The sequence below is a fragment of the Dermacentor silvarum genome, chromosome 10, assembly GCF_013339745.2.
Source record: "Dermacentor silvarum isolate Dsil-2018 chromosome 10, BIME_Dsil_1.4, whole genome shotgun sequence".
Taxonomy (NCBI): Eukaryota; Metazoa; Arthropoda; class Arachnida; order Ixodida; family Ixodidae; genus Dermacentor; species Dermacentor silvarum.
Genome location: NC_051163.1, coordinates 54,196,924 through 54,212,502, shown reverse-complemented (window position 1 = coordinate 54,212,502; position 15,579 = coordinate 54,196,924). Strand labels below are relative to the sequence as shown.

Below are 15,579 nucleotides of genomic sequence, written 5' to 3'. Positions count from 1 at the left end.
GAGTAACCACGGCTCCCTGGCTTTCTTGTACGTCCTCCTTTTTTCTAATGGAAAAGTAGCATCATGATCTGAATAAACGTGTCATACTAAATATTCGGATCATTTTCACTAGACACTTCAGCCCAGTCTGTGTTCTCTATCAATGAGTGAAAAGCGCTCATATGCTCAGCGTTAAAGTGGCAGTACAAAGAAGGTTGGCATCGAAAACGCCTTCTTTTGTTTTGATGTCGTATGAAAAAGCAAAATACTGGCAAATTATCGCTTAAATCAGAGGTGAGAATTCCCGAAAAAACATAATTTGGGTCATGGTTCAATATGCATACATCAATTAATGATTCAGAATCTGGCGTTATTCCGGTTGGCGAACCGATTGTATTAGTGCAATTATATGAACGTAGTACGTCAATAAATGGTAGTTTGAGCAGTAGGTAATAATAAGTTAATGTTCATATCGCCAACCAAGACAATCGGGATATCCGAATCGGATGCATATTCCAATATTTTGGTAATGAATTGAATAAATTCATCAAGATCACCTGAAGGGGGACGGTACACGGTATATTTATAACATTTTGCAGCTATACAGAATTCGGAGAGTAGCTCGTAGGACAGATCATTTTTCACATAAAGTGAAGCACCTCCACCACGACGGTGTTTACGATAAACATATTCATATTTATAACCATCAAAATGGATAATTTCTTCTGCGCTTTGGAACCACGTCTCAATAAAAGCAATAACTTCCAAGTTATGTTTTAATAATTCCAAATAAATTTCAGTTTCGATATATTTATTTTTCAGGCTCCTAGCATTTAAATGAAAGATAGCTTGTTATCCCTTAGGGGAAAAAAAGCGCGCACGGCAGAGATGAATGAAGAACTGCCATGGTAAGCTGATGCGCTTGTACCTGCCATGAGAAAAGAAAGTAATCTATACAGCCCCCGAGAAAGTCAGCATATATTCAAATCATCTTCGCACGCAGTACGAATTGCGCGCGCGTCCTGTGCCGTGCGCACGAAGAATTTGGCGTCCCTATGCCAGGCGAATTTTGTAACGTTTTCCTGACGTCGTAGCTTCATATTGTTACGGGGAAAAGAAGCAAGAAATATATTTACACTGTATTTACAAGTATGGCAGCGGCTGACAAGATCATAGCTCGCGAAGTCCAGAGCGTCGTCTTCTTCAAGTCATGACCAAACGTCTTCTTCGTCGCTCTGTAACATGACCCCCGGCGGCTGAAGCACCGACCCGGTGCTGGTTAGGAGGCGGTCGAATGATACGGCTTAAGACGCGCCACGTGGACTACATCGGAACGAGGCTGAGCCACGGTGGGGTCAAGAGGGGCGATTTCGTAGGTGACGTCGGTTACTTGACGCAAGACGCGGTAAGGGCCAGAGTAGCGTGAAAGCAACTTCTCCGAGAGGCCAACGCGTCGCGACGGAGACCAAAGCAGAACCAGGGCGCCCGGCGTGTAGTGGGCGTCACGATGGCGGGTGTCATATAAGCGCCGCTGATTTTCCTGCGAGTCCACAAGTCGACGTCGGGCAATATGGCGTGCCTCTTGTGCCTGGAGTATGGCGTCCCGGGCGTACTCTGATGTGAAATGCAGGCTATCAGGCAGAAGGGTGTCGAAAGGTAGCGTAGGGTCGCGGCCGAACAAGAGGAAGAATGGAGAGAAGCCTGCGGTATCGTGGCGAGAAGAATTATAGGCAAAGGTAACGAATGGTAATGCAACGTCCCAGTCGCGATGGTCAGCGGAGACATACATGGACAGCATGTCAGTAAGGGTCCGGTTGAGACGCTCGGTGAGACCATTCGTTTGTGGATGGTAAGCAGTAGCAAGTTTGTGTTTAGTCGCGCACGAGTGTAGAATGTCATTAACAACTTTAGAAAGAAAGCAGCGGCCTCGGTCGGTAAGGAGCTGTCGAGGGGCACCGTGGTGAAGGATGACGTTTTCTAGCAGGAAATCGGCGACATCGGTTGCACAGCTTGTCGGAAGAGCCCGTGTGATTGCGTATCGGGTGGCGTAGTCTGTTGCGACAGCAATCCACTTATTTCCCGAAACAGACGTAGGAAAGGGGCCTAAAAGATCAATGCCTACACGAAAGAATGGTTCTGATGGCACGTCAAGTGGTTGAAGGCGGCCAGCAGGGAGTGTGGTCGGCTTTTTCCGTCGTTGACAAAGGTCACACGCAGCGATGTAACGGCAGACGTCACGGTAAAGACCAGGCCAAAAAAAGCGCCGACGAACGCGGTCGTAAGTCCGTGACACGCCAAGGTGACCGGAAGTCGGCACATCATGAAGCTGGGCGAGAACAGTCCGGCGCAGATGCGAAGGGACAACTAAGAGTCGGTCAGGGCCGTCAGGGCGCATGTTACAGCGGTACAATATGCCATCGTGGAGTTCAAACATTCGAAGGGAAGGATCGGGCGTCGTTGAAGTCAGCCGGTGAATAAGGTCTTTTAAGAAGTCGTCCCGCCGTTGTTCCGCTCCGATATTGTCAAAAGCACTCAAAGAGAGAACGGTGACAGGAATTTCGGCCATAGAAACGTCAGGTGGGTCGACAGGATGGCGCGACAAGCAGTCCGCATCTTGGTGTAACCGGCCGGTCTTGTATACAACTGAGTAGTTGTATTCTTGAAGGCGCAGAGCCCAGCGGCCAAGGCGCCCAGAAGGATCTTTCAGGGAAGAAAGCCAACACAGAGCGTGGTGGTCAGTGATGACTGTGAATTGCCGGCCGTACAAATAGGGGCGGAATTTTCCCACTGCCCAAACGAGAGCCAGACACTCGCGCTCAGTGATAGAATATTTGCGCTCAGCAGGGGAAAGAAGACGGCTGGCGTAAGCAATAACACGTTCTTGTCCTTGTTGTTTCTGGGCCAGGATAGCTCCAATACCGTGGCCGCTGGCATCAGTACGGACTTCTGTTGGAGCTGATGCATCAAAGTGAGCGAGAATGGGAGGGGAAGTAAGCAGCCGGATCAGCTCAGTGAAAGCAGCAGCTTGCTCACGGCCCCAAATGAAGGCAGCGTCTTTCTTGAGGAGCTCAGTAAGAGGGCGTGCAACGTCCGCAAAATTGCGGACAAACCGACGAAAGTAGGAGCAGAGGCCCAAGAAGCTGCGAACGTCCTTGGAGCACGTTGGCACGGGAAAGTCTTTCACTGCCCGGATTTTATCTTGATCAGGACGTACACCAGAGGAATCGACGAGATGTCCGAGCACAGAAATTTCACGACGACCGAAGTGGCATTTGGACGAATTGAGTTGTAGCCCCGCCCGACGAAAAACAGATAGGACCGTCGATAGGCGTTCGAGGTGCGTCGCAAAAGTCGGGGAAAAAACGATCACATCGTCCAAGTAACAGAGGCAGATGGACCACTTGAAGCCGTGTAGGAGGGCGTCCATCATTCGTTCAAATGTGGCCGGGGCATTACATAACCCGAAAGGCATCACTTTGAACTGATAAAGGCCGTCGGGAGTAATAAAAGCCGTTTTCTCACGGTCCATGTCATCGACGGCAATTTGCCAGTACCCGGAGCGAAGGTCTATGGACGAAAAATATTGTGCTCCATGGAGGCAATCCAGGGCATCGTCAATGCGTGGTAGCGGATAGACGTCCTTCTTGGTTACCTTGTTTAGGTGCCGATAATCTACGCAAAATCGCCAACTGTTGTCCTTTTTCTTAACTAGTACAACAGGGGATGCCCATGGGCTGCAAGAAGGTTCAATGATGTTACGAGAAAGCATCTTATCAACTTCGTGTTGGATGATGTCTCGCTCAGTAGGAGAGACGCGGTAGGGTCGCCGATGGATTGGACTCGCATCCCCGGTGTTAATGCGATGTTTGACAACAGATGTTTGCCCGAGAGGACGGTCTCCAAGGTCGAATAAGTCCCAGTACGAGGCAAGGAGGCAACGTAGTTCATTGGCACACTGGGGCGGAAGGTCGGGCGCAATCATTTTCGTTAGGGCATTCAAGTCTGAAGGGGCAGGAGGCACAGCAAGAGTTGCACACGAGGAGCCGTCAGCAGTTAAACTCGAAATGTGGTAGTCTCGGGCCGGCGTGATTTGCGCAAGTGATATGCCGCGCGGGAGAACTTGTGCACAAAGTCCAAAGTTCACTAGCGGAAGACAGGACGTGTTCTCCGTAATGGTAATGACGGTGTGAGGAAATGCGACGTTATGCGAGAGCAGGACATCCGGATTAGGGGTTACGATGTAGTCACCGTCTGGAACGGGCGGAACGGGTGAAACACCTATGTAGGAAACGGCAAGGTGAGGGAGGCGAATATGCTCTGTGGAACATAGCCGGATCGGAGCACTATCGAGGGGATCAATAGCAACAGGTAGAGCGAGTTGCACAACACCAGCAGAACAGTCTATCAAGGCGGAATGGGCTGAGAGAAAGTCAAGTCCCAGGATTAGGTCGTGAGGGCAGTGTTCGAGGACATAGAATAAAACAGAAGTATGATGATCGGCGACACTCACACGAGCTGGACACATGCCAATAACGGCCGGCGTTCCCCCGTCGGCGACTCGGAGCACAGGCGACGGGGCAGGAGTGAGGACTTTCTTGAGACGATGGCGAAGCTGAGCACTCATCACAGAGACATGCGCGCCAGTGTCAATCAGAGCCGTAACAGGTACACCATCCACGTTCACTTTGATGAGGTTCCGATGTGTGGGCAGGGTCAGAAGAGGATTTTGGCGTCGGGTCGGTATAGCAGCATCACCTCTAGGTGCTGCACCCGTTAGTTTTCCGAAAGCGTGCGCCGGAAGGAGCTTGGGGACGGTGACCGACGCGATGGGGGCGAGCGGGAGGAGCGGCGATGTGGCGAAGGAGAGCGGCTAGAGCGGGTGGGCCGAGAAGTGTCGCCAGGAGTTACTGGTTGCGTGTGCGGTGGGAAGCGAGAAGTAGTACGAGGAGGACGGTCGGATGGGAGATATGGCCAAGGGGACGAATTCCATGAAGAGCGGCAGTGACGTGAAATATGACCGATACGGCCACAAGTGAAGCATATTGGCCTGTCGTCTGGAGTGCGCCAGTCAGCCGGGTTGCGATACCGCGGAGGGGCATTCACGTTTCGAGGGCGCATGGCAGAGGTGGACGAAACGTAGTCAGGCCGATTAATGGAGCAGACGTTGGTCAAGCCAACGTTGGCCAATTCCTGGCGTACGACGGTCTGGATCAGGGAAACGGTGGCCGGGCAATTGTCGGAGCCAAGGGTTGGGGTTGGCATAGGAGATGCGGCTTCGATTTCACGCCGGATGATGTGGACGATGTCATCAGAGCGATTGGGCGTAGGCAGACTGCGGAGGTCTTCGCAGGTGGACGTAGCAGCTGTATTGGGGAGGCGGGGAAATGGGTGGGCAATGCGACGGCTCTTGGCCTCTTCAAATCGCCGGCATTCGGTAAGGATGGCTTGTACAGTAGAACAATCCTTAAACACAAGGAGGTGAAAGGCATCATCTGCTATGCCCTTAATGACATGTGCCACTTTATCAGCTTCGGACATCCTCGGATCCACCTTGCGGCACAGAGCGAGCACATCTTGAATGTATGTGAGGTAGGACTCGGTGCACGTCTGGACACGAGAAGCGAGGTCTTTTTGAGCGGCGCGCTGACGTCCAACAGGCCTGCCAAACAAATCCGTGAGCTTCTGTTTACAAATGTCCCAGGTGGTAAGTTCTTCCTCATGAGTCTGAAACCAGACGCGTGCCGTCCCCGCGAGATAGAATATCAAATTAGCCAGCATGGCGGTCTGGTTCCAGTGGTTTCTCTTGCTCACCCGCTCATAAAGTTGAAGCCAATCTTCAACATCCGTGTTGTCAGTGCCGGAAAAGGAGCCGGGGTCACGCGGTTGCGCCAGAATGACGGTTGGCGTGGGGGCCGACGAGCCCGAAGCATCCTCGCCTTGAGCTGGCATGGTAGATGCAGCCAAGGAGCGCCCGCTGCGTAAATCCGTCTTGTCCTTGAGCCCGCAAACTCCACCAAAAATGTTACGGGGAAAAGAAGCAAGAAATATATTTACACTGTATTTACAAGTATGGCAGCGGCTGACAAGATCATAGCTCGCGAAGTCCAGAGCGTCGTCTTCTTCAAGTCATGACCAAACGTCTTCTTCGTCGCTCTGTAACAATATGCCAGTGAAGCTTCTTGTTTTCTGGCGACAGATTATCAAGGAAGTAAACCTTCAATTTCCTTGCTTCCAAATCACTCTTTTTTGTCACCAATTCGCCCCGCGTGACACGGGATACAAAACGAACGAGCAGTACGGGTTCTTTGCCTGGTTTAAGTGGAAACCTACGTATACTTTCAACACTGCTCGAGACAGTTGAGCAAGTTGCAGTGCTTTCGCTAATTTGTTTACTTTGTCAAGTAGTACTTCATTGTCACTATGTGGAAGTCCATAAATTTCCGAATTTTCGTGCCTGCTATACTGCTCAAGTTGGTTAATTTGCTGCCGTAGTTTTGAATTTCTTTGCCATTGTTTGCCTCAGCTTCTTTGACCTTTTTTTCATTTTTTTACAGAAGATATCTCTGAAGAACGTGTTCTCATTGTGGCCAGCACTTGATCGTACACATCCAAGGCATGCTTTACAGCCTCCTCTAGTTTGCCCACTCTGTGCTTCAGCCCCACAAGTTCTTAAACGTTATTCCTAATTGCAGGTAGTTGCATCAACTGCTTGCTGATTTCAAACAGCATCCGTTCAACTCCTGGAGTTTGTTCATGTTTCTCTTCTCGGACGCCAGCGGCCACTCGGGCTTCTAATACAACACACGTCTGACATTTCCAATTATTATTCGTCGTGTCATCTTGTGCCTTAAACGTGGTTTCAGTTACGCCTTAGCATGCGCCGAGGGGGTAACCAAAGCCGCATTCTGGGCACATAGAGTACAAGCCTGATTCTGTAAGCGTTTCACTGTAGACCAGGCAAAGGACAGACAGAAGTATTTCTGATCAACCCTCAAAAAACGTGCATCAAAGTAACGTTAGAATTAGCAGCGGTGGTGGTAGATAGCAAACAAGACATGCTAGACGGTACAGTTTGCATCAGCATCAACCTGCAAGTATGGAAGAACTTCGTCACTTCTTCAATGCTGCTGGCCACCATCACCACCACAGAGCAAATGAGCCGACGTTAGGGGAGCCTTGTTATCTTAAGATAGCTGGATGACGTCACTGCTGGATGTGCTCGTGGAAGGAACCCTCCGTCAGCGTCGGTGCCACGTCGACAATGTTTCCAGGGAGCGTTAGCCGCAGCTGCAAGTACCGAAAAATTTGTTACTCCTTCTGAGAGGCTGCTCGCCACCTCCAGTGGACCGCAGAGCAAATGCCGGTGTGTAGTTGACAATGCGAAACCTTCCGTATGTCATTTTCTCTGAAAAAAAATCTGGGTGAATGTAAAAAAAAATACAGCAAGGCGAAGATGAACGTCAAACTTCCATTTCTCGAATATCACCCCTAAACCCAAACCCAGGTACGTCAATGTGATGTCAGAGATATCAAAGCAATATTTTTAAAGACGATAGTCTTTTAAAGACGATGCGTCTCTTCAATTTTATCAATGCCAGCCAGATGCCGCCGATTCAACATAAAGGAAGCGCTGTCTGAGGCAGGGCAAAACATAAATGGCCGCTTGATGAAATAATGCGGTAAAATGAAATCTGTTCAAACAAACCTTCATGCCAGGACGGAAATGGTACGAGAACAGCATCACGGGTGGCCGCGGATCAGACCAGCACTCATGTAGTACGGCCGGCAGAAGACTATCGTCTTTCGACGACATTTGCAGCGAAGCACGCAGATACGCGGCAAATATATTTTTTTGTATTTGGCTCTTTGTAAATCAATAAAAGTTTCCAAAACTGGTTATGCTTAGTCCTTGGCTATGTTCAATTGCAACGTATGCATCTCTAGCAAAAAAAAAAAAAAAATCAATTAAACCCGAGTCAGAGCCGTCAAAATTCATGACGTCACAACGAACAGGGACAGAAATTTGGAGGCTGCTGTGCCAGCCGCTTTTAGTTTTTTGCATGTTTTCTCGCGTATAAAGCCTCCTTTCAAGGCAAGAGCGGCTTTTTATTTTCGTAAAGCGAAGTTTTAGTGTCACGTAGTGGTGACGGTGAAGAAAACAGTCGTAATACTCTGTATCACCAAACTGTTTCTTTATTGGGCGAGCCTGTGCCCACAAAAGCAAGCCACACTCGAAGCACAACGATAGCGGCAAACAGTCAATGATCGCAGAAATCTGATCGGCGGCGAAACGCGTCGGCTTTTAATCTTGAGTAATCGAAGGTTCCAGAGTAATCCCTGGTGCCCGCGTGTCTTCCAGAAAGTACTAGACAATTCGCGTCGCTCATACAATCAGATCACATAAGCGTCGGTGACAACAGACAACGGATCGAAGCATCGATAACGTTCGAGAAACTTCCGATACCTGCAGGCGCGTCCTGCGCCTAGCGATAACGTTTAACGTTTGTTAGCCGGTGAAAAGCGATCACCGGTGAAAGATAAACAAGTACACGTGTCAATAGAATATAGAAATAATGTAGAAGTATCGCTTTACTAATGCAGCTAATCTTTATTCTCTTTATTCCATCTTTAGAGCGTTGACAGAGAGAGAAGGGGGGGAGAGAAACATTCATAATTGTTCAAAATAAGTGTTATTGGCCCTTGGTGGGCCGTTTCCTCATTCCAAGAAAGCCCAATTGACAGAAAAAAAAACATATCCAATCTCTTTCTCAATTCGGCATACTCTCTGCCTTTAAGGGCTCGTTCACACAGCCGTCAAACGCTCCGTCGCGTCACCGTCACGGCACCGTTTTTCGTCAGGGGAGAGGGTTTCCGAGTCGTTTTCTCCTCAAAAACGGGTTGACGGCGACGCAGAGCAGTGCTCTACGTTTCCGTCGCCGGCACGGGGACGGAGCCCCGCCCCTAGAAAACGGACCAATCAGAAATTAGGAAGCCGGCCTCTAAATATGGCGATTTTACAAAGCAAAAGCTGGCAACAGGGGTGCTGCCCAAAAATTGGCTGCGCAAAAGTCCCTGTCGTATCCGAATCCACAACTGTGTTCACCAGCCACGCGCGTTTGACACGTGTGGCACGCCGTGTTGTTGAGCGAGCTTGTGCGGTGCCACTATGTCGGACAACGAGAACCGCGAGGGACGTTTTAATGCTGAACTCCTGATCGAACTCGTGAGACCTCACAGGTTCCTGTACGATAACAGGGAAGCCTGCTTCAAAGATGTGCAGATGAAAGAAAATAGGTGGGCCTTGATTGGGAAAGAACTCGGCATTTCAGGTGAGTGATTCATTAAGCTACCAGTTCGGAATAAACCGCTAACAAGTTAAGAAATTACGAATTATTGTTTGATTTTATCGCGCTGTGGAGCTCATGTTGCATCGATTGTTGCATAACGATCTGTCATCCATGTGCTTCAAGTTTTGTTATTATCACGCATGGAACAAGTTTGGTGTCTTCGTCAGCGGTGATTTACTGAATTGTTTTGGCTCAAGCCACCACAATGCACTGTACTGTTTTTGTACTGTTTCATTTAGGAGAACTTGCTGCCAAAAAATTCCAGCACCTGAAAGATCGGTGGAGAAGATTAAAAAAGATTTACGATGGCGCCAAAAAGTCAGGAGCAGGGGCATCGGACATCCCCAAGGTTACTTGGCGCTTTTTTGCTGTCATGGACAGCCTCATGGCCAAGGAGCGCCTCGGGACGTCAGTAAATCGTGCATTCCAACGACCTGTCTGTAGCTCGCGTATAGCCAACTTACGCTTTACAGTTCTCGACAGGCATGCTTTTAGTATAAATGCAACTCTAAGTTTGTGGTTGTGCGATAACAGAGTTACTGGCGCTGTTATTTTTGCAGGGTCATTTCAAATTTGGACCTTGAGCCAGATAGTGCTGACATGTAAGTAATGGTTACGTTATGTTGTAAATTATATGTTCTGATGTTTCATTCTGTTTGCTTGCAAAAGAATGCTAAACAGCTAAGAGAAATGTACTTGCAATTTCAGGAGTGTCCCATCAGGAGTCAGTGACACTGCAATTGCTGAATGCACTGCCAGGTATTGTTTATTATTGTTCATTGATTGCTTTTGCATTGGGGGAAAGACTGAAATATGAGAAACGAAATATGAAATATGCATCATAAAAGAAGGCAAGGCATGCAAACAATGGCACTAGAGAACACCACACAGACGCCATGTCCGTGTCTGCATGCCTTAGATCCTCTTTTCTTTTTTGACAAAGCTATACAGACTAACTGAGCTTTCTTTTGTGTTAAAATGCGTCACTGGTGCTCTATGATTTGGTAAGCATTGTGTTAGCATTACTTTTCTGTCCATTTCATGAATTTGTTTCAGTATTTTCACTTTTAATTGCCTGCAAAATGGTAGCCAAAAGCAATAGCAGGTGCAGTGGTGGCAATGCATAAAATCGAGAATGGTGCTAAAACATGTTTTTCCTGCACAGGTAAATAGATTGCATTCAACATAATTATTCAGCTGATGCAAGGCTAGACTAGTTACCAAAGATATTGGCATTGTGTGTTCGTTTTTTTTTTTGTCTTTTCATTGAACTGTACCGGTATAATAAACCGTTTTTTTTTATCTGAAGGGAATCAGACCAAGATTTTGGTGATGACTGGGAAAGGTACGAACATCAACAATTCATTCCCATGTTTCACTGTTGCTGGCCACAACATTGATGTGCGACTCCTTTCTTTGGGAGTACGACTGAAAAATGTATGTCCTCTTCAGCAATCTTTCAGTTCCTCCCACAAGTAGCAACAATGCTGCCTATATCCATGTGGGAACGCCGCCCGAAAGTGTTGGGCAAGCTGAACCACCACCCTCAACATCTGCTTCGAAGAGGATGTCTGCGCACCATAAATCAAAAAAGTATGATGGAGGCTATTCGATGATACTGTTTCATTTAGATTGAAGCCTCAAAACAACCTTCAATAGCCTCTGACAGTGAAGCTGATCCAGACGGGCACTTAAACGAAACCTTTGGCATGGATTTTGTTCGCAATTACTACACGCAAATCATGAGACAGTGACTAGAAACGTCCAAGAATGTGAAATGAAATCTTTATTGCAGGCACAAGACAAAGGATGCTAACGAGGAGGACATGAAGCAGGTGACGGGAGCCTTTATGCAAGCTGTCAGCGCCACAGCGCAGAAACAACCCGTGCATAGATGCAACTCTTTTTTTGATTTTATGGCGGAATCAGCCAAGGAATTGACGCCTGTCCAGCAAGATAGGCTCATGCACGCTTGTCACATGGCGTTGCTTGAAATTAAAGATGTTTAAATGCGAGTGAATGTTTATTTACATACAGTAGGGCATGCTACCACTCTTCAGCATGTGCTCATTGCCTTGGAGCATTCCTGTGTATATAATCCAACTGCCACTCCACTTGTCCCGGTCCCATGAAATAGTTCTTAAATGTCTGACGAACTTTTTGCGCTGTGCGGGAAGGTCTGTTTGAGCCTAACTTTGACGCTTGTCTAAACACTGGCACTGTTTTACCATCCTGTCGCCACTCGCCGTCAATTACCTCACCAGTCCAAGATTCTGTGTCCACTAGCCTGGAAGGACAGTATTTGTCTTTGTCCTCTTTTTCAGTTAGCAGGAAATTATGCAGTGCCACACATGCAAGTACGTATCTGTTGACATTCTCGTCAGTGGCCTTAAACCTCCTTCTCAATATGCGCCAGCGACTAGTTAGTATGCCGAACGCATTCTCAATTACACGCCTTGCCCGAGCATGACGGTAATTATAAATTCTCTCACTGTCTGTTTTTATGTAACGCCTTGGATAAGGTCGCATGAGGTATTCTTTCAAGGGAAATGCTTCATCCCCAAGAATCACATAAGGGGCAACATGTCCTCCTGGAATTGCAGTGGGTTGAGGAATACCCAGCTTTCCCGTCTCAAGGGCTTTGCAAAGCGTACTCCTTCCGAAGACACCCCCGTCACTTTCTCCACCAGAGCGACCAACTTCCACGTAGAGGAATTTGTATGCAGAATCACACACAGCCATCAAAATTTTGCTAAAGCTTCCTTTGTAGTTGAAGTTCTCAGATCCTGAATTACATGGGGCTTCGACTGTGACATGTTTGCCATCGATACTGCCTGCAAAAAAAAGTGAAAACTAAGTTGCCATGAATTTAACAGAGAGAACAGCAGCATGCACACAGGTGGCATCATGCAAGATATTCCTTTATACGATAAGCGGCAAGCTTATCGTATAAAATACTTACTTTATACGATAAGCATCTACGCTTTAGATACTGTACTTTCATATCGCTCAGTACACTTATTGATGTGTTTCCCTGTGCTTAGGTAGTTACAAAACGTTTTAAAGGCGAAATAAGTGTAAATAGGCAGTCACATAATACATTTCTAGCCTGCAACTTGCACTGATACAGTGCTCCATAGAGCCCTACAGAAGTGTTTGTATCGAAATTCTCATTTGTGCTTTAGTAAAAAAAATTTCTTGCACCACTTACCGACGCAGTTAGGAAAATTCCACCGCTGCTCAAAACCTCTAGCAATATCGCGCCACTCCTCGGGTTTCGTTGGGCACTTAACGTATCTTTTTTTCAGGGTTTCCCAAATCACTTGCGTGGTTTCTGAAATAATATCAGAAACAGTCGATCTTCCAATCATATATGAAAATGACAACGAGTGCTGAGTGTCACCACTTGCAAGAAACCTGAAAGAAATCGAAAAAATGCATATAGAGTGAGGAAAAATAAACACACCAAGCTTTAGAAAGCCAAGAACCTTGATGAGCATATTCATTAAATTATTTACCTAAGTGTTATTTCGAGTCGTGTCCGCGCCGGGATGGCCGTTCTCCAGTTGGTGTCCAGTCGCTCGATCCCACTTCTAACCAAACACAGCAACTTCTCGAACGTCGCCGGAAACATCCTCATGTAACTGCGCGGAAATTTGTACTTATGTATAAAACATATTTTCTTACGCTAGCCCATTCACAGTACTGCAGTAATGAATAATTTGAAAAGAACGAGAAATCATAATTTATTACGCTCTAACAACAAAAAAGGTGCATCCTAGCCTCGGGCGTTGCTCGGCTACCACGAACTGCGCGCACTGTGGCCACAGTGAACAAAATGACAACGTACTGTTGTATTTAGAATACAGAGGAATGATGCATCCGATGCCTGAACATCATCTTCTTTATTTAGTGTCCCCGCGCCACCATCCTCATCTTCTTCCCATACAACATTTTCCCGATCAACAAAAAAAAAAACTCATCAAAAAAAACCATCCTCATCTTCTTTCCCATACAACACGTACGAGTTGCGTCCGAAGCAGCTATGATAAGTGAGTAATAACACCAAAAATTAGGAAGTACTATTCTACACGAACATACCATGCCGTGTATACTTACTCGAAGTAGTATTCAGGGTCCGACCGGCGCAGCAAAGGGATGAGCAAAGATGAGTGGCCGAACTTGCGATTTCTGCACATGTTTCGCATCCACGTGCTTCTCGGTCGCCGCACTTTGCGCGCTCGTTGCTTTCTTCGCTTGCATAGCAAAAACATCAGCATATAACCGCCAAGCATCACGACAGCAGATGCGTTGTTGCTGTGGCTCGCCATTTCTAGAGTGGCCAGTGTTGCCAGTTGCAGTGATCAACACCGTTCAATTTCTTGCTTTACGAAAACATCCATATTACGTTCATAATGCACTATTAAACCGTTCATTTTTTGTTTACATTAACATTGTACCGACAAAGGTTCATTTAATTCATTTACTGAAAAATGCTGATCTTATTTCTCCACGTTTAACCGAATATGAGAACAGTCGGTCAACATTGCACAAAAACGTGCTGCTGTCGACGCTGCAACCGCCGTCGTCTGTTCGTACACTGCTACGTCGCGTCTGCTGTACGTTTTTTTGACGTGACGGTGACGCGACGGAGCGTTTGACGGCTGTGTGAACGAGGCCTAATTTTATCTGCAGTGCTTAGTACAATTTATGTGAAATCAAACAAAAATATCTCTTAGTTTTCCAGTTTCATCCTTGCCTTACTTAAGGCCGAGGAACCGTCAGTGACGCAACTTGAAGTTAGAAAAATAAATTCATGGAATCGGTATATTCGCTCACGTATTGAAGCTCGCTTTATTCATTAGCTTCAGCAGCGCGGAAAATTGAACTCTACAAAGAGCTACTGGAAAGAGTAGACAATAGAAGAAGTCAGTCGTTAAATTTGAAACTGCTCTCTAGAGATATAATATTTTAATTAATTCTGCAGGATGGCAAAACTGGGTATACTTTTAGCCAAATCTAATTACACCTTTTTACATGAAACTGGAAAAATGGTAGAAGAAATGATTATCCAAAAATAAAAAGAATGGAGAAAGAAGAGAATTCGACGATAGAGCTCGAAATAAACAAGGAACAACAAAATATCACAAAAAAATAAAGCGAAATGTGCGAAATTTTAACGCAGCATTAGGCTTCGTAGATTATGGCATACTTTTTATTTTTCTCGTCGTGATCCAATAGCGCACGAAAAATCCTACCGAATAAATCGGAGAACAACTACGTCACAAATGTGCTACATGTCGGGGTGCCCGTCAAACGGGTTAAAAGAAATGACGGAAGATTACAGCAGACGACAGGGATGTTCAAACATACGGAATAACTTTGCTTGAAAGAAAAAAAAAAAGGAAAAATGTCAGAATAGAAAAACGTCAAGCTTGAACATCTGTTTTTTCTATGTTTGCTGCATGTCAATAGAGAAAAATAAAATTAAAACTGGTTTGTGGAATTCAAATCTTTCATAAACACATCGCCCGAGAAACAAAAAAAAAGGAAAACCAATAAATAAACGGTGTAGTTTTTTATACATCTTGATGAAAAGTTTGAGAATGTCGAATTCTAAGCTTGCAAGGATCATCGAGCTATTGGAGCTAATTGTAAGAAACAATTACTGCTGAATTTAAATAACCTATCTACTATGACAGTCGAGCATGCCCACCAGAAATCACCACCTTCTCAGAAACAAAACATGGCGCACACGCACGCGGACAAACATAAGCTCAAAACACCAGCACACAAGCACAGAAACACACAACACACAAATACCCACAAACCCGACCATACGAACACACAGACAGTTTTCCCACAAAAGTGGAAAACTCACGCAAAGCGAGACATAGACACACACAAAAAAGCACATACACACAGAGATTGCCGAGTACCTTTATTATGCGCCATCTGGCTGAGCGCGTGACACGTGTCATATTTTAAAAGCGCAGATGCCACGCGACCGATTGAAGGCGGATTTCCTCTCAGTTGGTCTCAAAACATTCAGAATTGACAGAAAGCAAATGCGAGAGAAATACAACTGAAGGGCCTAAGTAAAGAAAAAGGAAATTGTAAAGTTCTGGGTGTCTTGTTACGCTCCATTTCCTCCGCAAATCTATCCTCTGCATTCAGAATCACATCGCTGACATGTATAGCCGATTTTGTTGAGGCAGTCTTTGTAGAGAAAATAATAAAGGTAACTTGTTTG

General features: G+C 46.4%; 1 protein-coding gene across 1 annotated transcript; it reads right to left on the bottom strand.

Annotated features, from left to right (window-relative positions):
- Positions 1–10,919: 10,919 nt before the first annotated feature.
- LOC125940654 (uncharacterized) lies at positions 10,920–12,722 on the bottom strand. Its single transcript, XM_049657083.1, has 2 exons — positions 12,538–12,722; positions 10,920–12,160 (listed from the first exon to the last, which is right to left on the bottom strand). The coding sequence occupies exons 1-2, from the start codon at positions 12,695–12,697 to the stop codon at positions 11,394–11,396; spliced, it is 927 nt and encodes a 308-aa protein (XP_049513040.1). The 5' UTR covers positions 12,698–12,722; the 3' UTR covers positions 10,920–11,393.
- Positions 12,723–15,579: the final 2,857 nt, after the last annotated feature.